Raw genomic sequence first — 23,055 nt, forward strand, 5'->3', positions numbered from 1 at the left:
TTATATTAGAATTAAATAATGTTATTGTTTTATTTTCTGACACTGCAAGTAATTTTAAGTTCATGCCTTTGCTTCATTATTTGCTCTCCTATATGTCTTCTTTTCTGATTTTTTTTCCAATTTGGGACAACACAGCGAATGTAGCTTTAACTATATTTGCAGCCCTTCCTCCACCAGCTCCAGATTCAGAAAGGGAATGTAGGCGGTGCACACACTGTTTTGAAATTACTCTTCATTTTTCATAGAATTCCAAATATGGACGTTCCTGGGTCTTTCACGCTATTGCTACTCAAGAAAAAACATAATGTTCAGTTTTCCTTAACGCCTTGCTTGAGCTTCTAAATTGTATCATGCAAAAATATCTAGGGTTTCTTGTTCCTTAGTAGGTGGAATTTGTTTTTCCCTCAAAACTAAAATCCTCCGTTTTATTAAAATTTGTACCAATTTTACCCTGCATGAAAAAGAAAATAAGCAATATGAATGTTCAAACTTAAAACAACCCCAGCTTCCCCCTTCTACCTTTTAAATCAATGGTGAGTTCATTTTTCAATCATACTGAACAAAATAACAATAATATCAAGTAGTAGCAGTCCTTATTGTAAATGTTCCTTATATATCAGTAGCCCATAAACGTATTTTGCTTAGCTGACACACTTTTTTAATGTGAGCTACCATTTAAAAATCTGGACATTTTATAGGTAAGTTTGGATTTTTAGCTTCTCTTAAAAATCCAAAGTTCTGGCAATTCCATCCTCAGCATGGCAAACAGCTATCTGGAGCTTAGCAGCTGCTCCTCTTAAACACTGAATGAACTCCCAATGCTAGTGAGTTTTGCACCCTGAAGTGTTTTTTCTAGGTTCCCCCAAGAACGAAGCACTGTGACAATTCCAACATTTTAAATACACACATACTCTCTTTTTTTTTTTTTTTTTTCCGGTACGCGGGCCTCTCACTGTTGTGGCCTCTCCCGTTGCGGAGCACAGGCTGCGGACGCGCAGGCTCAGCGGCCATGGCTCACGGGCCCAGCCGCTCTGCGGCATGTGGGATCCTCCCGGACTGGGGCACGAACCCGCATCCCCTGCATCGGCAGAAGGACCCCCAACCACTGCGCCACCAGGGAAGCCCCACACATACTCTTTGATCCAGCAATTCTACTCCTGAAAAAATAATGGCAGGGCACACAAGTATATATGGATACCCACTGTAGCATTGCTTCTGCTCCTAATAGCAAAAAACCTGAATCAACCTAAATATGAATAGGGACTGGCTGAATAAATGATAGTGAACTCATGCAAGAGAATACAAGAGAGCCCCCAAAACCACTAAGGTAAATCTACACATGTTGAAGTGAAAATATGTCCAAAATATATTATTAAGTGGAAAAAAAGCAGGGTACAGAATGATATGTAATGTATGATCCAATCTGTGGGAAAATGAATAGATATATTAATATATGCTTTTATATGCATTTCAAATTTTTGGAAGAAAATATATGAAACATTTTTAACCATGTATATATATTATGTATGTATGTACACATACAAACCTTAAAATATATATTTTATATATACCTTGTGTATGTATATGTTTTTTTTTTTTACACCTGAAAAAAAAAGGAAGCACCATGAACAGAGACATTTCATAACATTTCATGTAAAATCATCATCATCACATCTTCATGTTGTTGACCTGACGGCCTGTCCTGGTTGCAGAGTTCCTCTAGAGTTAAACTTGACTTCATTTCTTAGGCAAGGAGAAGAAAAAGCCTTCGGGGCGGGATGAATTGGGAGACTGGGATTGACATATATACACTAATATGTATAAAATAGATAGCTAATAAGAACCTGCTGTACAAAAAAATAAAATAAAATTCAAAAAAAAAATCTCTGGGGATGGGGTCCAGGAAACTTATTTTCAAAGTAATTCTTATATACGCTCAAGTTTGAGAATCACTGTTATAAAAAGTTCCCAAAAATGGGACCTGTAGCCATTTAAAGTAGAGGTAAAGTGTAAGACAGAGACATGATCCGTGCCGCTGAGAAGTTTACCAGTCAAACTACGTACAGAACATTTCTACATCTGGAACTCACTCGTTGTACACTACTCCATTAAATATGAATGTGAGGTGCTGTATATATACATGTTACACAACATTAAATGGCCTAGATGACAAAGTAGTGGTGTACTTGTATTCAAATCAAGAAGAGGTTTTTTCCAACATATTGAGGAAAATATAGGAGAAAAGACATTGCTTCTATGCTTACTTATTTCTTCTGTACCAGAATAATAGAGGATTGAATTTCAGCTAATAAGAAAAAAAAGAAAAAGAAAAAGGAAAAGCCTTCTGGAAGGCCCTTCACACAGGTCCAAGAGCAGCACAGAAATGACACGGCGGCTGCTTTGGAAGCCATGCTTATTCAGAGCGCTTTGCAGCTCACGTTGCCTCCTCTACTGCCTTTTCAAAAGTAAAGACAAACAGGGCAGAGAGACAAGAGCTCCTCCAGAGACAGCTGCCAGGCTCAGGGCAAACACCCTTCAAGCCCCTTTCACATCTGGCCTGAGGCCCTGCGGAGACAGAGAAACGTGTGCTATATATATGTATATCACTTCCCTATTGCTGTCACAGCTTTGCACAGAGTGGAGAAAGAAAAGGAAGAAAAGAGAAGAACTAGTTCCATTCTCACCAGCAGAAACCCTAACTGGTCAGCCCAATACAGCAGGGTAAGGATTAGCGCTTCCCATTAAAGGGAAAACAAGGTCATGCAAGAATTCCTGTCCATATGCTCAGGAAGGGCAGCCAGGATGGCTATTCCTGGCCTGAGCAGCCTTTATCATGTCCTTTAAATGTTACCAGTGGAGGAGGGGATAGCAGGGGGGAAGCCAGGGGTAGCGCAGTGCATGGCCACTAATATGTTATGCCTCTGACTTAAGCGCTGTGATGGATATCTAGCAGGAGTTGTCCCTACTAGCACTCCACACCCAAGAAAGGATGCTCATCAAAGCCACTGCGGGACTCTCCAGCCTACTCTTCGACCCCAGGCCTCAAGAATCAGAGGCAACTGTCATTCCCCACCTCTCAGCCCACCTCCAACCCCCCAAAGGCATCCCAAGTCACACCAGAATAAAAGGACCGGGACACATGACTCTTCTAAAGTTATCATCTCCTGCTAACGCATGTTTTCGGGGGAAAAACAGTTAACAATTGCCCCGCAATAAACCTGCTCCCATACATACACACTCTGGTGCTTTTCTTCATAGCCTAAGCCTGAGATTTTAAATGTCTCTGTTCTTCTCAATGACTATACGATACAAAGGAAAACATAAAGTGATATCTAATATAGGCATCTACTCAGAACTAACAGATGAACACAGAAGTTAGAAAACTTAGCTTGTATTACTTGGAAAATGATACACATAATATTATATTGTATTATGATAGTACTATAATACTACATTTGGAATAAAGGAGAAAATAAAATATCATCCCTTTTGCTGTTTTCTCTTCATTTATGAAGTTGTCTCCTTCTCAGTATTCTGGTGTTCTCATATCAATGACTTTGAGTAAAAGAGTGGTTTCAAGCCTTATCACAAAAATCACCTCAAATATGGCAGATACACTGTTTGATCCATAAGCACAATTTAAGAAGAACAAACAGAGAAAAAAAAAACAATTCAGGCCCCATTAATTCAGAAGTAGTGATGATGCAAAGTACCTCTCAACCTTCAGTCTGAATCTTTAATGGTGGCTTGCTAAACAGTTGGAAAGATTAGAGATGGACTGGTTAAGCCATTTAAGACCATAAAGTATTTTCACGATCTGAACAGCACTGCCTTGCTGTTTCCCTACTGCTGTAATTTGTATCATTAAAGTAACAATTAGAAATCAGTCTTATCTGTGTATTAAACAGGTGTACCAAGACCAGCTAAAATTAGCAACTAGATGCTGCTAAAAGACCTGCCCTACCTTTCACACATCTCATCCTTCATTCTTTCCTCTATTCTAAGCTGGTCTTCTCCGTTATTGCTGTTTTTCACTGGACATTATCACCTGTGCACAGCAAGATCTCAAAAGGTGCTTACCTCTGAATCTTTGGCCTGTTGATTACGAACAACGATCAAATTGTAGAGGATCCTGTCATCATCTGCCTCTGTGTGGGACACATCGTGAGGCACACTCCACAGATTCTTTTCATCATCCCTCGCCAGCGTGGCTCCAAAGGAAGAATATGGATTATCGCTATGGGATAAAAGAGGGGGTATAAGGGCTTTGTAATATGTATTAAATATGATATATACATCATATGTAGTTAATATATAATATAAATAAAAATGTATATAATATAACATATAAATATATATATTCCTAACAAAAGAATCTGAATTGTCTTTAATAATTAAGTATAACACAATAGAACAACAAAGAAATCACTTTAAAAACCACAGCGGGACTTCCCTGGCGGCGTAGTGGTTAAGAATCCGCCTGCCAAGGCAGGGGACACAGGTTCGAGCCCTGGTCCAGGAAGATCCCACATGCCGTGGAGCAACTAAGCCCGTGCGCCACTACTACTCAGCCTGCGCTCTAGAGCCTGCGTGCCACAACTCCTGAAGCCTACGCGCCTAGAGCTCATGCTCTGCAACAAGAGAAGCCACCGCAGTGAGAAGCCCATGTACCGCAATGAAGAGTAGCCCCCGCTCGCCGCAACTAGAGAAAGCCCACGCACAGCAATGAAGATCCAGAGCAGCCAAAAACAAATAAATAAATAATAAAAACAACAGAGGACAGATACAACAGGATACCTGGGCAGAGGAAATTTTACTATGTTAAGTGTGAAATTTAGCACAGAGTACCCCAGCAGCTAAGAAAAAAAAAAGAAAAAAAGAAATCCAATGGGGAATAGAATTCTCATGATTAAAAGAAGAAAACAATTAACATGAAGAGATGAACTTTTTACTGGCTCTGAATTCAAGGAAATGCAGTTAATGTAGAGTGCAATGGTATGGAGTATCTGTCAAATTCCCTACAACAAGAAAACTAAGTAATAAACATGCACATCCAAATACTTTCAATAAACAATATGGGATGTTGCGTAAGGATTTCAGGAGCCCCATGTTGTCTATCTGTCTCATGGTTTACCCTCTACGAGGCAGTATCCATGCTCGGGCTTAGGAGGAGCTGAGTGGCAGAGCATCATCCCTAGGACATGCTTATACACAGACCTGGTAAACTTCCGTGGGACTGGTCAGGTAGGATCATGCAGGTGTTATCCCCATCATCTAATAACATGCGTGAGGCACTGACCCCATGTTAATTACAGGGCTCAATAAAATTGTGAGCAACACGGACATGGTCCCTATCCTTGGACCTCACTAGAGGGAAACACAGTAATGAATGATCACGTGACTATATAATTAAAAACTGTGAGAAGTTCTATAAAGGAGGAGTTCAGGGAGCTGTGAGAGCTAGCGAGGGTAGCAACAGGTAGGCATTGTGGAAAAGGGGTGCTTGAGCTCTAAGCTGAAAGACAAGAACAGAGTTCCAAACAAAGGAAATGGCATGTTCAAAGGCCCTGGGGTGGGAGGAAGCAGGATGTATGCATGAGAAGAAGGGGGATGTTGGCTAGTGAGTGAAAAAGAAGCTGAGGAGGCCGTTGGGGCCAGATAGCCCTGGCTTTGTAGGCCGTGTTTTCTAACATTCTTCAGAAATGTGGTCTTTATTCCTAAGAACGAGGTAAGATGAGGAAGGGTTTTAAGCAGGACTGTGATGTGACATGAACAGTATTACATCTTGAAAGATCTTTCTGGCTAAAGTGTGGAGACTGCTACAGAGGGGTGAAGAGTGGACTTGGGGGATTCATTAAGATGCAGCTGAGGTAACTCGGGTGAGACAGCATCGGTATCAAGATCAGAATGACAGCGTGCAGCTGCAGAAAAGTGCATTATCTGGGAGCAGGAGAGGGTAGAAGCCCTCTGGCTTTTCACCTGTGTGGTGAGTGATGCCCTTGTCAGAGGCAGAGCTAGGATGCCCCACGGCCAAGGGGTGGCAAACACATCTGCAGGTGTGACATGAGTGAAGAGCAAATGAGGACAGACAGTGGATACCAGATAAGCAGACAGCACCTGGGAAGGAGGGATGAGAGTAACTGACAGCTGGACTGAAGGTAAATGTTAAGGTTTAAACAAACATGAAATACTCAGAAGTTGGCACTAAGGAGATCTTGCCACTGAAAGCAAAGTCCTGGTCACGAAATTGGGGCTCAGCACAGGAACCCTCCCATCAAGGGAAGGGCTCCAGTGCTTGAGTGATGGGGTACAGGTCAGGCTTGAGAGAGCCAACCACGGCCCACTTGTGAAAACTGGGGAAAAGAGGGGATGGGATCTTGGAACCAAGGCCGGCAGGAGGTCAGCTACCTAAATGGATGCTGGAAAGCGCTTTTTAAATCCCTCTAGCTGAGGTTCAGAAGTGGAGGGTCTGAGACTGGGCAGTGATCGGAGTTATGGAGAAAGAGTGACTTACAGGGAACCAGACACAGCTCGACCACCGTGTTCTCAGAACTGCCGGGTTTTCCCTTAGCCACCTGGCACCGCAAAGGCTGAAGTACAGAGAGACCCACTCCTCTTAAGAATGATAAGCCAGTGAAAGAGGAGGCGAATGAGGCCTTGGTGCCCACATGGGCTTTAACGAGCACGTCAAACTCATTCATTCATTCATTCAGTTGTTTGTTTATTCAACAAGTGTATACTGGTGCCGGGATGGGTGCTCTGCAGACTCGAAAATAAAGAGCACATTGTCCCTGCTGCTGGTGTGACTATAATGGAAGGAGGTAAGTATTTTTTCTTCTTAAGTGCAAACAGGAAATTGTAGGAACAGGGAAGGAGTGACACATTATGTTTGATGAGAAGGAAGTTCGAGAAAGGTTTCGCGGAGGCGACGACATCTAACCCAGACCTAAGGAGTCCACAGTCTTTCCTCAGGAAGAGAAGCATGGGGAAAGGTGTTCCTGGCAGACGGAACACCACCAGCAGTGTATGGAGGCTTAAGGTGCCGGCAGGGCTGGGGAATTCCAAGTGTTCACGCAGGCCCACCACACAGGCCCAGAGAGAGGGAAGAAAAGGTGATTTGGGGTCAGACTGAGGATCTGCTGCAGTTCAGCCTTTGTTCTGTGAATGGTGACCAGTTATCAAGGTGGTTTTGAGCCTTGTCGGGTCTGGGTTTTACAGAAACAGCCCTGGACAGAGAAGGAACAGAGAGATAGCTCAGGAGGCTGTCACAATCAACTGTCACAAGAGGGTAGGTGTGGCTTTCCTGCCATGTTCTTTGAGTTCCTAGTGTCAGGGGGCTTCAGGACCACTGTTGGGGAGGAGTGGGGCAGGAGATGGGCAGGGCTGCCCGGGCAGAGAGAGAAGGAAGCCGCTCTGTTTAAACCTCATTTGTTAGAGTTACAAGGAAGATTTCTTTGGGGCATAGGAAAGGTGGAGTTCTATTGATAAATAAGTACAGGTTTAATTCTAAACGTTTCAAAATACTGGTTGGGGTGAGAGCGAAGGAGGGTGTGGGCTCGAGAACAAGAGGGGGGAATAGCTGCGAGAGGATGGGTTCCAGCAGCATCACAGACTCTCAGACGTGGCCGCCCTGGTGACGGTGATGGGTGGCACAGAAGTGGAAGGAGAGGAGTCAGTGCTGACTGTGTGAGAGCGATGCCTTTCCCTGGGACGGCTCGGAGGAAGCCAAGGCCGACCTGCAGGCCTGCAGGACGTGCAGACAGCAACCAGGATCTGGGCTTAGGAGTGAGGACAGGGCGGGAGATCGAGACTTGGGAGAAATGCTCATGCATCTCCATCACTGCAGAAGCCAGGGGATCAGAGGAAGCGTCTGGAAACAAGCAGGGAGTGACGAAAGGAGCAGGGGTGGAAAGCAGACTGGAGAGACCAGGGGAGCCCAGAGAGAGAGAGAACACTGGGACAAAGATGACTTCCCAAGAGCAGGCAGCACTGCAGTGTCAGGGCGTGAAGAGTATTAACTCCAACTTCTTTTTGCCTAAATAGATTTTGCAGCCAGGGATAAACCACACGGTGCTCCACCCAAGGGCCTCCACGCTCCATCCCTCCTGTCATACAACCATCTGAGGTCAGAAGGATGGATGACGCTACCGCCCTTTGCAGGCAGGAACAAGCCGAACAAGTTGTTTCACTTCTCCCGAGACAGGCAGCCAGAGGACAGTCCCCCACAGCACGAGGTCCTCGATGGGGCGTCTCCAAGCAGCCACGGTCACGAGACTGAATCCAAGTGCTGTGACGGAGATACACCCACAAACGCATGGGCTCGGCAAATTCCCCTGGGGCTTCTCCTCAAGGCATCCAGACCCCGGAGACACAGCTCGCACCAGGAGCTGCAGCCACTCGCTGCTGACACCACAGCACACATCCCTCCTGGGTCCTAAACCTCGAGTGCGTTCCAAAACCGGTATTTTATTTTTCCCTAAGTTTGTTTCATCTGTACGAGTCTTGTCTCTTCATCAAGTTGATACGTTCCTCTAGGGCAGGGATTGTACCCAGTATTTCTTTCACATCCCACATCACCTGGCAGGAGTGGGCACAGAGTGGCTGCTTTAAAAGTATTAAGTATCCAATACTTAAATGGAACAAACTGAGCTGTGATCCCGACGTGCTAAAGGAAACCCCAGACATAGCTCAGTAAAGCTTCCGTAGACCAGGAGGTTTAGACGTTGGCCGGTACCCACCTGAATAATCAGGCATAGACAACATTTGACCAAGAATAAGCTATCTTGGTCCCTATCTACTTGATAACCCACAGTTTCTTTTCATGCTTTGAGAAGACAGCCGCCTCCCTGGTCAGTTGCTCCTACCCTCTCACAACCAATCAATCAATCAATCAATCAATCTCTCTGTCTTCTCTTTTTCTCTCTACTCCCCCCACCACCCCCATACACGTGTGTCTCCAGCCAATGTTAAACAGGAGCTTCTCATCCTTAACTTACAATTGCTGTAGGCAGGTCAGTGTCGGGCCTGTGTGGATGTCTCCAGACAGGTAGTGCCTCCCCAGCTCGCCCTCATTAGGGGCAGTGCTCCCCTGAAGCAGTGTGAGCAATGACTCTCCCCCAGGGTGATGCTCTCAAGCTTGGGGTCTAGGCTGCTGTCCTCTGCAGTGCAGCCCGACTCCGCTTGGCTGCCTACCTCACCTGGACCTCGCTCCCACCACCTTCTTCTCATCCGTTAGAGTTACAAGTCAGGGTTCTTTGGGGGCACAGACATGGTGGAGTTCACTGCTAAATAAATCATTAATAATTTCACCAAAACACCAATCAAGGTGAAAGTGAATGAGGGAAGGACCTGTCAGACCAGCCTGGCTCCTGGGATCCCTGGTCCCCATTCCTTTCGTCCTGCTCCACCATCCAGTCAAGGCAGCATCCACTTTGTTGGGGTTTTTTTCTTTAATTTAATTTAATTTATTTATTTTTATACAGCAGGTTTTTACTAGTTATCTATTTTATACATATTGGTGTATATATGTCAATCCCAATCTCCCAATTCATCCCACTACCACCACTGCCCCCCCCACCCCTCTTTCCCCCCTTGGTGTCCATACGTTTGTTCTCTACATGTGTGTCTCTATTTTGAAACTTTAGGATGAAGAAGAGACCAGAGCAAAGAAAGGCCTGAAGTAAACAACTAAAGAAGCGGCTTGGGAACCTCTGTGCTCCTGAAACTGTGAAGGACTGTGGGACCTGTGTAAAGAAAGCTCCGTGCAAAGGCCCTGGGGTCTGAGCCCGAAGCCCCGGGAGGACAGAGGAGGGGGAAGAGGGCACTGAATCGGAGCTTCACTTTCCCTCCCTCCCCCATATAATGACCTCTAAAAGGTTCTGAGGAAAGTGAGAGTGGCCGTTTTGCCCCCGGCCACCATCTGCTGATGATAAATATTTTATTAACCTCGGGCATTTGAGAAGCGGCTCTGAAGTTACACACAAGCGAAGCAGAGGCTGCTTTGACTCCCAAAAGGTAGGATAAGCAAAGTCTCAGGTTCCACCCCCAATCCCACCTAGGGCGCTGGACCAAATCACTTGGGAATCTTTTCTTTCAATACCATCTAGGGCTAAAAGGAGACTCCAGGCTTACAAACACTGGACTCCATGCCCGGGGACTGCATGCTAAGTGCCACTCAGCATTACAGCTGCTCACAAGGGTTTCCCGTGAGTCCTCACTACCAGCAAAGGACCGTGTATGAAAGCTTCTGGAAAGCCCCACAAAACACGCACTCACAGGCCGGCTGCTGAGGCCAGTGGTTCCAGTGACTTTACTGCTCTCCCCACAGACAGGCTGGGCGTCAGCCCTCACTGGTCCAAGACTGAAGCTCTGACAGTGAAGAGAGAACATCTCCAGTAAACAGCAAACAAAGGTCTCAAAAAACAGACCCCAAAAGGCTGTTTAGTGCGACCCCCTTGACTACCTAAGGCCTCCTGTCTGATTCCCTACTAGGAACTGGCCTGCCTCTTTGCCCCTGGCTTCCAGACTTTTCCCCTCCTCCTTCTGTGGTGACTTCCTGGTGAAGGGGCAGGAGAAGCGAAGGTCCTTACCCTCTCCTTCTTTTTTTTTTTTTTGCGGTACGCGGGCCTCTCACTGCTGTGGCCTCTCCCGTTGCGGAGCAGAGGCTCCGGACGCACAGGCTCAGGGCCATGGCTCACAGGCCCAGCCGCTCCGCAGCATGTGGGATCTTCCTGGACCGGGGCACGAACCCGTGTCCCCTGCATCAGCAGGCGGACTCTCAACCACTGCGCCACCAGGGAAGCCCTAGCCTCTCCTTCTTTTACTCCCTCCTCTATTCTCTGCCTCCTCTCTCCCTCCTTTCCTCCCTTCCTTCTTCTCCTCCCTTCCTTCCTCCCTCCCTCCCTCCCTTGTTCTTTCCTTCCTTCCTTCACTGCTTCCAAGACAGATACTCTGACCAAGTTAATTCAATGTCTAAACATTATTTAACCCCAAGTCTAAACATCGGTCCATAGATTCCGGAGCTTTTCTCATTGTTAACTACCAAGGCTCATCATGACTTCCTTCAACACCAGGGGCATCAACCGTCTCAAAGTACAGGAAGAAAAACTCTGGGTACTTTTCTGGCCCCTTTCCCTGACATGTTCCCACCCTTCATGCCTTCTCATCCCAAGGCTGAAACAGAGCACCGTGTGATCACACCTTTCATTCATTGCTTTAAGTGCTTTAAAGCCTTGAAGATGGTCCTGACAAGAAGTCTGTGAAGTAGGAAGGGGAAACATGATTTTTATGTCTCCCAGCTGAGGAAATGCTGGGGGCTCAGGAAGATTAGACTCAGCCCTTGGTCTCTTCCCTGTTTATATTCACTCCCAGTCATGTCACACCAGTCTCATGTTTTAAATACCATCCTCTCGAGGAAGATTCTCAAACCCATACCTGTAGCCCCAGTTCAGACCTCGCCCCCAAGTCCCAGACTCCTGCATCTACCTGGCTTCTTCCCATCTCCATATGGATGGCTAGTAGACAGCTCCACCTCAACATGGTGGACCAAGCCCCTGACCTTCCCTCCAAACCTCCCCACCAGCAGCCTCCCCACCCAGATGATGGGAAATCCAACCTTCCGATAGCTCAGGCCAAAATCCTTCAAGTCATCCTTGGTTCTCTCATCCCCAACATCTGATCCAACAGAAAATCCTATTAACAATACATGAAACAAATACCCACCTCTACCACTACCCCTTCCCAAGCCAAGGCATCTGTGTCTTGCAAAAGAATTCCTGCATTTTTTTTTCACTGATCTACCTCTTTCTGCCATTGCCTCCACCAATTCTCAGTTCTTAACACAATCAAAGGGATCCTTTTAATATGTAAATCAGATCATGTCACCCCCTTCCTCAAAACCCTCCAGTGACTCCCATTTGACTTAGAATATAAGCCAAGGTCATACAATGGTCTATAATCCCTCGTGACACACCAGCCACTCTGGCCTCTTCGCTGTTCCCTGAATCCACCAGTCACACTGCCGTTTCGGGGCCCCTGCACTTGCTGCTTCTTCTACCTGTAATATTTTCCCCCAGAAGTCCATATGCCTCACTCCCTCCCCTCCTTTAAATCGCTTTCTAAACATCCCCTCCTCGATGAGGCCTACTCAGACCAATCTATTTAAAATAGCAAGCATGCTCCCCTGCCCCTGCTCTACCTCCACTTCCATGAGTTCTGTATCCTGGGTTGGGGGAGGTGGGGGAGATGAATCCCCTGCAGATACTGAGGGACAACTGGACTTATTTATCCTCTAATTTACTTATTATGTTTACTGCTTATTGTGCCACAACCCCCGCCACGCGCACACACACACACACACACACACACACACACACACACACACACTACAATAAAAGCCCCCTGAAGACAGGATCTGTATCTCTTTTGCTCAGTGATGTATCTGGAGTACTTAGAATAGGACCTGGCACTTAGTAGATGCTCAATTTGCTGAATGAATGAACTGCAATTTCCCAACTTCACAGGGTTATGAACGGTAGAAATGAGGCTGGAATTGACTCTCCAGACAAGTTCTTAACATGTTTGAACTGCTTAAATTCATGAAGGTGGGGCTTAAGAATCTTCCAGAGGAAGCAGACAGTAAGTACATATGTTTACGTCTGGTGGTGATCTGGGCTCTGAAGGAATACACGGTGACTAAGGGACAGAGCGAGGGCGAAGAGTACTGTTTTAAAGAGGATGGTCAGGGAAGAATTTTCTGATAAAATGACTTTGAGCAGAGACCTGAATCAAGTGAGGGAGTTTCCCAGACACATAAGTGGAGAAAGAACATTCTAGGCAGGGGGGACTCTGAGACAGCATGTGCTTGGTGTATTTGAAGACCCAGGAGAAGGCCAGTATGGCTAAAGGATGAATAATTTCCCCTTATGTGCTGACTTTAAAATCGAAACCATGCGTAATAGCCCCGAACTGGAAACCACCCAAAAGTCCACCAACAGAAGAATGGGTGAACCAAAGGAAATATACTATAAAGCAGTGAGAACCACCAACTACATGCGCCAACTTGGATGACGAGAACATACACAGTTTGATCCTATGTATGTAAAGTTTAAAAGCAGGCAAAACTAAAGAACATTTTTAAGGTGCATACATAGGTGGTAAAGCTATCAAGAAAAGCAAGGAGATGACTATCACAAAAGTCTAGATACAATCGGGTGAGAGACGTGGGGCTGCCGATAGCTATCTCTTGCCTTGGGCGGTGGTTACAGGAATATCCACTTGATAGTTGTTCTTTACACTGTACATATGTTTGTATGTTTTCAGTCTCTGATAGACAAACACAAAACTTTAAAAGTTAAGGAAAAAAATAAGTGAGAGACAATTCAGTAAACTCTCATTCCTTTCCAGGGAGTACAGGGGTACCTTAGATACATACTGTCTCACCAAAATTATTTCCTAAAAAAGATACCAAAGAATAGAGTGCACAGCATGTTATTGGTACAAAACAAACATGTATTAACCAGACTGAAAAGGACTTCCACTGCCAACATAACAAGCTATTTTACCCAACATTTAAGCAGAATTCACTTTTTAAACAAAGGTGTAGTGGCAAGATCACTTCAAGATATCTAGAGAATAAAAAGTTCCAGGAAACCTAGATCAAAGGATATGTACGAGAAAGAAATATCTTCTCTGGAACTTCCAATGTCACCAAGACTGACTAACACAACACAACTCACAAAAAGGGAAGAAGGATGCTGGGGGTTGCCTGGGAAGCAAATCTTTAAAAGTCATCCTCAGGGCTTCCCTGGTAGCGCAGTGGTTGAGAGTCTGCCTGCCGATGCAGGGGACACAGGTTCGTGCCCCAGTCCGGGAAGATCCCACATGCCGCGGAGCGGCTGGGCCCGTGAGCCATGGCCGCTGAGCCTGCGCGTCCGGAGCCTGTGCTCTGCAACGGGAGAGGCCACAACAGTGAGAGACCCATGTACCAAAAAAAAAAAAAAAAAAAAAAGTCATCCTCAGATGAATTCTGAGTCATACCAAGATGAATTCTTGGTAAAGTGTGTACCTCCTACTTCTTGACCTGAGGCCCAGTTTCTGGGAACAGCATGCAGGACCCTCCCCCATCTCTCCTCTGTCTTTCAAGAAAGTTAAAGTACAACTCTTGGAGTGGATTCTTCCAGCCAGGAGCACCTTCCTGCAACAGGAATCCTTGATGCCTCTGCAGTCACTTCCTAAGAGTCACTGCCTGGCCCAGGGCTACGGGCCTTGGAACAGGGCAGTGCAGAAAGACCTGGGTGAGTTAGCTGCATCAGCTCAGGTAACCCAGCAGCAGATTACGGGAAAAGAGTCAGGCCATCTGGGCCCCAGTCTGAGAGATCCCACTGACACTAGCATATTAGTCAACATTTTTTAAAGCCTTCCAAAGGTAGAAGACAATTTGATCAGCTTGGAGGTCATGTGAGTCCACATGGTGAAATGAAAGATTCTAGACATGTGAAAGATTATTGTCCTAGAGTTGATTCTGATCACCTCTTAAATGTCTTCAAGCCACGATCCTTCTTTCCCACTGGCCCCTGGCTTCACAGCCTTAAGACAGAAAAATAAGCCAGTGTCTCTGGACCCCAAGCTATAACAATTCAGGGCAGGTCTCAGACTTCAAACACCATGTCTAGAACACACCACATAAGCAGCTAGATACACACCTCCCTGCACCCTAGGAGGGCTCTACTCTTTCTATGGAACTGAAGTAGAATAGGACTTGAATTCAGGCTCGGCCGTGAGTGCCCCTGAGCAAGCTACTGAAGTTCTTGGGCCTCAGTTTCTTCTGCTGTCAAGCAGGGATTACAGAAGTAATTACAATCCAGCCTCACTATTCCCAGATTCCATATTTGCAAACTGGCCCACCCACTAAAATGTATCTGTGATCCCCAAATCAATACTCGTGGTGCTTTTGCAGTATCCGAGGCACAAGTTCTCATGTTTCCACTCTTGTACTGGGAACAAGTGTCCTTTTTGTGGTCTATCAGTGCCACGTTTTTTTGCATTTTTGTGCTTTTTGTTGGTGATTTCGCTGTTTAGCTCCCAAGCATAGTGCTGAAGTGCTAAAACAACATGTGTTAGATAAGATTCATTGAGGCATGAATTATAGAGCTATTGGCTGTCAGTTCAACGTTAATGAATCAACAATATATATTTAATAAGGTGTCTTTAAGCGGAAACACACATAAAACAAGGTTATATACTGACCAGTTGATGAACTGGCTCTCAGGGACCTAACCCTGGATTTTCCCCTTGGAGCCATGATTCTTTATTTCAGTATTCGCAGTGACCATAGACTGTAACTACTATGACTCACAAGAACTGACCATACCTCATAGGGTTATGGAGAGGATTTAATTAATAGATATAAAGCACTTATGACAATGACTGGTATGGCATAAGTGCTACAGACAACCTATAAAGGATCAGCAGAGACTTTTCCATAAAGACATTCTGTTTGGCATTTCAGCTAATAAGGGTCTTGGTGCTCTGGCCGGGAGTCAGGACTGAGCCTCTGAGTGGGAGGGCTGAGTTCAGGACATTGGACCAGAGACCTACTGGCCCAACGTAATATCAATCGGCGAGAGCTCTCCCAGAAATCTCCATCTCAACGCTAAGACCCAGCTCCACTCAACGACCAGCAAGGTCCAGTGCTGGACACCTCATGCCAAACAACTAGCAAGACAGGAACACAACCTCACCCATTAGCAGAGAGGCTGCCTAAAATCATACCAAGTTTACAGACACCCCAAAACACACCACCGGACACGGTCCTGCCCACCACAAAGAGAAGATCCAGCCTCATCCACCAGAACACAGGCACCAGTTCCCTCCACCAGGAAGCCTACACAGCCCACTAAACCAACCTTACCCACTGAGGACAGACACCAAAAACAACTGGAACTACGAACCTGTAGCCTGTAAAAAGGAGACCCCAAACACAGTAAGTTAAGCAAAATGAGAAGACAGAGAAATACACATCAGATGAAGGAGCAAGGTAAAAACCCACCAGACCAAACAAATGAAGAGGAAATAGGCAGTCTACTTGAAAAAGAATTCAGAGTAATGATAGTAAAGATATCCCAAATCTTGGAAATAGAATGGAGAAAATACAAGAAATATTCAACAAGGACCTAGAAAAACTAAAGAGCAAACAAACAATGATGAGCAACATAATAAGTGAAATTAAAAATTCTCTAGAAGGAATCAATGCAGAATAACTGAGGCAGAAGAATGGATAAGTGACCTGGAAGATAAAATAGTGGAAATAACTACTGCAGAGCAGAATAAAGAAAAAGAAATGAAAAGAATTGAGGACAGTCTCAGAGACCTCTGGGACAACATTATATGCACCAACATTCAAATTATAGGGGTCCCAGAAGCAGAAGAGAAATAGAAAGGCTCTGACAAAATATTTGAAGAGATTATAGTTGTAAACTTCCCTAATATAGGAAAGGAAATAGTCAATCAAGTCCAGGAAGAGCAGAGAGCCCCATACAGTATAAATCCAAGGAGAAACACGCCAAGACACATGTTAATCAAACTGTCAAAAATTAAATACAAAGAAAAAATATTAAAAGCAGCAAAGGAAAAGTGACAAATAACATACAAGGGAATCCCGATAAGGTTAAAAGCTGATCTTTCAGCAGAAACTCTCCAAGTCAGAAGGGAGTGGCAGGACCTATTTAAAGTGATGAAAGGGAAAAACCTACAATCAATATTACTCTACCCAGCAAGGATCTCATTCAGATTTGACATAGAAATTAAAACCTAACAGACAAGCAAAAGCTAAGAGAATTCAGCATAACCAAACCAGCTTTACAACAAATGCTAAAGGAACTTCTCTAGGCAGGAAACACAAGAAAAGGAAAATACCTACCAAAAAACCCCCAAAACAATTAAGAAAATGGTAATAGAAACATACATTTTGATAATTACCTTAAATGTAAATGGATTAAATGCTCCAACCAAAAGACACAGACTGGCTGAATGGATACAAAAACAAGACCTGTATATATGCTGTCTACAAGAGACCCACTTCAGACCTAGGGACACATAAAGACTGAAAGTGAGGGAATGGAAAAAGATATTCTATGGAAATGGAAATCAAAAGAAAGCTGAAGTAGCAAATCTCATATCAGACAAATAGACTTTAAAATAAAGACTATTACAAGAGACAAAGAAGGACACTACATAATGATCAAGGGATCAATCCAAGAGGAAGATATAACAATTGTAAATATTTATGTACCCAACATAGGAGCACCTCAATACATAAGGCAAATGCTAATAGCCATAAAAGGGGAAATCGAGAGTAACCCAATAATATTAGGGGACTTTAACACCCCACTTTCACCAATGGACAGATCAACCAAAATGAAAATAAATAAGGAAATTTAAGAAAATTGAAATCGGATCAAGTATCTTTTCTGACCACAATGCTATGAGACTAGATATTAATTACAGGAAACAAACTGTAAAAAATACAAACACATGGAGGCTAAACAATACACTACTAAATAACCAGGAGATCACTGAAGAAATCAAAGAGGAAATCAAAAAATACCTAGAAACAAATAACAATGAAAACACGATGGTCCAAAACCTATGGGATGCAGCAAAAGCAGTTCTAAGAGAGAAGTTTACAGCAATACAATCCTACCTCAAGAAACAAGAAACATCTCAAATAAACAACCTAACCTTACACCTAAAGCACTTAGAGAAAGAAGAACAAAAAAACCCCAAAGTAAGCAGAAGGAAAGAAATCATAAAGATCAGATCAGAAATAAATGAAAAACAATGAAGGAAATGATAGCAAAGATCAATAAAACTAAAAGCTGGTTCTTTGAGAAGCTAAACAAAATTGATAAACCATTAGCCAGACTCATCAAGAAAAAAAGGGAGAAGACTCAAATCAATAGAATTAGAAATGAAAAAGGAGAAGTAACAACTGACACTGCAGAAATACAAGGGATCATGAGAGATTACTACAAGCAACTATATGCCAATAAAATGGACAACCTGGAAGAAATGGACAATTCTTAGAAAAGTACAACCTTCCAAGACTGAACCAAGAAGAAATAGAAAATATAAACAGACCAACCACAAGCACTGCAATTGAAACTGTGATTTAAAATCTTCCAACAAACAAAAGCCCAGGACCAACGGCTTCACAGGCGAATTCTATCAAACATTTAGAGAAGAGCTAACACCTATCCTTCTCAAACTCTTCCAAAATATAGCAGAGGGAGGAACACTCCCAAACTCATTCTACAAGGCCACCATCACCCTGATACCAAAACCAGACAAAGACATCACAAAAAAGAAAACTACAGACCAATATCACTGATGAACGAAGATGCAAAAATCCTCAACAAAATACTAGCAAACAGAATCCAACAGCACATTAAAAGGATCATATACCATGATCAAGTGGGGTTTATCCCAGGAATGCAAGGATTCTTCAGTATATGAAAATCAATCAATGTGATACACCATATTAACAAATAGAAGGAGAAAAACCATATGATCATCTCAACAGATACAGAAAAAGCTTTTGACAAAATTCAACACCGATTTATAAAAAACTCTCCAGAAAGTAGGCATAGAGGGAGCTTACCTCAACATAATAAAGGCCATATATGGCAAACCCACAGCCAACATCGTTCTCAATGGTGAAAAACTGAAACCATTTCCACTAAGATCAGGAACAAGAAAAGGTTGCCCACTCTCACCACTAATATTCAACATAGTTTTGGTAGTTTTAGCCACAGCAATCAGAGACGAAAAAGAAATAAAAGGAATCCAAATCGGAAAAGTAAAACTGTCATTGTTTGCAGATGACATGATACTATACATAAAGAATCCTAAAGATGCCACCAGAAAACTACTAGAGTTAATCAATGAATCTGGTAAAGTAGTAGGATACAAAATTAATGCACAGAAATCTCTTGCATTCCTATATACTAATGATGAAAAATCTGAAAGAGAAATTAAGCAAACACTCCCATTTACCATTTTTGTAACAAAAAGTATAAAATACCTAGGAATAAACCTACCTAAGGAGACAAAAGACCTATATGCAGACAACTATGAGACACTGATGAAAGAAATTAAAGATGATACAGAAACAGATGGAGAGAAATACTATGTTCTTGGATAGGAAGAATTAACATTGTGAAAATGACTACACTACACAAAGCAATCTATAGATTCAATACACTCCCTATCAAAGTACTAATGGCATTTTTCACAGAACTAGAACAAAAAAATTCACAATTTGTATGGAAACACAAAAGACCCCAAATAGCCAAAGCAATCTTGAGAAAGAAAAACAGAGCCTGAGGAATCAGGCTCCCTGGCTTCAGACTATAATACAAAGCTACAGTAATCAAGACAGTATGGTACTGGCACAAAAATAGAAATATAGATGAATGGAACAGGATAGAAAGCCCAGAGATAAACACACACACACATGGTGTGGAAAAAAGGGAACCCTCCTGCACTGTTGGTGGGAATGTAAATTGATACAGCCACTGTGGAGAACAGTACGGAGGTTCCTTAAAAAACTAAAAATAGGGCTTCCCTGGTGGCGCAGTGGTTGAGAGTCCACCTGGCAATGCGGGGGACGCGGGTTCGTGCCCCGGTCCGGGAGGATCCCACATGCCACGGAGTGGCTGGGCCCGTGAGCCATGCCGCTGGGCCTGCGGGTCCGGAGCCTGTGCTCCGCGGCGGGGGAGGCCACAGAGGTGAGAGGCCCGCGTACCGCAAAAAAAAAAAAAAAAAAAAACTAAAAATAGAACTACCATATGACCCAGCAATCCCACTACTGGGCATATACCCTGAGAAAACCATAATTCAAAAAGAGTCATGTACCACAATATTCATTGCAGCACTATTTACTATAGCCAGGACATGGAAGCAACCTAAGTGTCCACTGACAGATGAACGGATAAAGGTGATGTGGCACATATATACAATGGAATATTACTCAGCCATAAAAAGAAACGAAATTGAGTTATTTGTAGTGAGGTGGATGGACCTAGAGTCTGTCATACAGAGTGAAGTAAGTCAGAAAGAGAAAAACAAATACCATATGCTAACACATATATATAGAATCTAAAAAAAAAAAAAAAAAAAGGTTCTGAAGAACCTAGGGGCAGGACAGGAATAAAGATGCAGACATAGAGAATGGACTTGAGGGCACAGGGAGGGGGAAGGGTAAGCTGGGACGAGGTGAGAGAGTGGCATGGACTTATATACACTACTAAATGTAAAATAGATAATGGGAAGCAGCCGCATAGCACAAGGAGATCTGCTTGGTGTTTTGTGACCACCTAGAGGGGTGGGATAGGGAAGGTGGGAGGGAGATGCAAGAGGGAGGGGATATGGGGATATATGTATACGAATAGCTGATTCACTTTGTTATACAGCAGCAACTAACACAACAATGTAAAGCAATTATACTCCAATAAAGATGTTAAAAAAATAAAAGGATCAGCAGAGCTTGATGGGAAGGCACACATCACAACTTCAATCTCTCGCCCTCTTCGACATGCTGGCGCAGTATGACTCACGCGGAACCATTTCTTTTTTTTTTTTTTTTTTGGCTGCACAGCATGGCATGTGGGATCTTAGTTTCCAGACCAGGGGTCTAGGGATGGAACCCGCTCCCCCTGCAGTGGAAGCGTGGAGTCTTAACCAGTAGACCGCCAGGGAAGTCCCAACTGAACCATTTCTTTATCATCAGGAAAATTCAATTCTGTTGCTGACACTCACAGGCCCCGATCAGTTCATCCTCTGAACAGCCCCTCTTTATGGGCATAAAACAACCATCAAGAGCAAACTGAGGTTTTATTTTCTTTTCCCCTAATGGGAATTCCAGGCACTGGAGAAAAATAAAACACTGACATCTGTTCTCCGTTCACTGCCCACAAATGTGTGCATAAATTCTGTTATTAGGAATGGAAGCTGCAGGTGGGTATTGAGAAGAGCAGGGAGCAAAACAGATTTGGAAGATTGTTAGGTTCACTTAGGCGGCTGAAGAGAGAGCCACAAATAAAAACTCAACCATGATTTGCTCATTCTTTCCCTTTCTTCTTCTGCTTTTGAACAACTGGACACATGATGCTTATCAGTTATTAATAGCCAATATGTCAGAGAGTAAGAATTCTACTCCCCTGAAAAGTTCCAAGTAAGCCTCGTGGAAGATGCTTTAGCGAGTGACATTGACACTGCACTTCTTTCCATTTTAGACTTCTCCAGGCCTCTGATGTCCATATTGTATGGCATCTGGTGATAGACTTTCTAGTGGACAGAGGATTTGGGCATCTCTCTGCTTAAAGATGACTGCAGCTGCGCCTCCAGAGTCACATAAATTCAAGGGGCACAACTCATGCTTAGTTGTGGATTTTTACAAGGCAAAAGAATGCTTTCATCACTGATGGAAGAAAGCTCTGCTATAAAAGTGAAATAAAAACCAATGCGTGGGTTTCCCTGGTAGCGCAGTGGTTGAGAATCTGCCTGCCAATGCAGGGGACACGGGTTCGAGCCCTGGTCTGGGAAGATCTCACATGCCGCGGAGCAACTGCGCCCGTGAGCCACAGCTACTGAGCCTGCGCGTCTGGAGCTTGTGTTCCGCAACACGAGAGGCCGCGACAATGAGAGGCCCACGCACCGCGATGAAGAGTGGCCCCCGCTCGCCGCAACTAGAGAAAGCCCTCACACAGAAATGAAGACCCAATACAGCCTAAATAAATAAATAAATAAATTTATTAAAAAAACAAACAAACAAACCAAAAAAACCAATGCTTTGAGCTCAAACATTTTCCCAAAAGTACCCTGCAGTGGTTGACTAGTGTCCCCCCAAAAGACATCTTTCAGTCCTAATCCCCAGTTCCTATGAATGTGACCTTATTTGGAAATAGAGGCTTTACAGATGTATCAATAGTTAGTTAAGCATCTTGACACGAGATCATCCTGGGTTTAGGGTGGACCCTAAATCCAACGGCTGGTATCCTTATAAGAGAAGAGAAAAGGAGATTTGAGACCAAGAGGACAGAAACATGGAGGACGACGGAGGTAAGGACTGGAGTTGTGCTGCCACAAGCCAAGGACACCAGGAGCCACCCAAAGCTAGAATCCAGGTCAAATAGAATTTCAGCTGACACAAGTCCACAGAAAGGTGAGAGTCTGCATCAAGCCTGGAACGGCCCTTCAAGGCTGTATCTTAAAGTTGGATCTCTCCATTGGACAGAAGAAGAAATTAAAGTTCTAGGAAGTTAAGAGAGTTCCCCAAAATCCCACAGCCTGTTAATAGATGAGACGAGGACTCAGGTCTCCGAACTCCCCCTGGGCTTGGCTCTCAGGGCCAGGTTGCTCCTACAGCTAGGTAGAAGAATTATACTAATGAAGGACATGGAAGAAGGGCAGGAGAAAGGGGCCACAATGGGCAGGAGCTAAGGCTAGTGATATCCACCAGTGTCTAATATATAAATATCATCAGTTAATGTTGGACACTGGTAGTTTTCTGAATTTTCTGCAATGCAAGGCATGGCCTCTAAAGTCACACAGACATGGATTCAAATTCTGGCTCTCCGACTTATCAGCTGTGACTTTGAATTAATTATCTGAATACTAAGCCCTGAGTTCCTTATCTATAAAATGGGGATAAATAACACCTATCTCATTTGGTCATAGCGACAATTAAATGACAGATTGTATGTAAAAAAAAAAAACCAACTACATACAGTACGCACCATTTATATAAAGTTAAGAAGGCCAAACACAGATTCAATTTAGAGCTCACCTGTGCGGGGGACGGGGTGGGGGGAGCGTGCAGTCACGAAGGGATACATGGGGGGCTTCCACTCTATTGTTAATGTTTTTTTTAAATATTTATTCATTTATTTATTTTTGGCTGTGTTGGGTCTTCGTTTCTGTGCGAGGGCTTTCTCTAGTTGCAGCGAGCGGGGGCTACTCTTCATCGCGGTGCGCGGGCCTCTCACTGTCACGGCC

General features: G+C 44.0%; 1 protein-coding gene across 1 annotated transcript in view; it reads right to left on the bottom strand.

Moving 5' to 3' along the window:
* MREG (melanoregulin) overlaps positions 1–23,055 on the bottom strand; it is a 66,062-nt gene that overhangs the window by 39,139 nt on the left and 3,868 nt on the right. The window contains exon 2 of the mRNA XM_079923594.1: positions 4,081–4,237. Within this exon, the coding sequence (XP_079779720.1) occupies positions 4,081–4,237 (157 nt within the window). The remainder of the gene's footprint in view (positions 1–4,080; positions 4,238–23,055) is intronic.

The sequence above is a fragment of the Stenella coeruleoalba genome, assembly GCF_951394435.1.
Source record: "Stenella coeruleoalba genome assembly, chromosome: 6".
Lineage (NCBI taxonomy): Eukaryota > Metazoa > Chordata > Mammalia > Artiodactyla > Delphinidae > Stenella > Stenella coeruleoalba.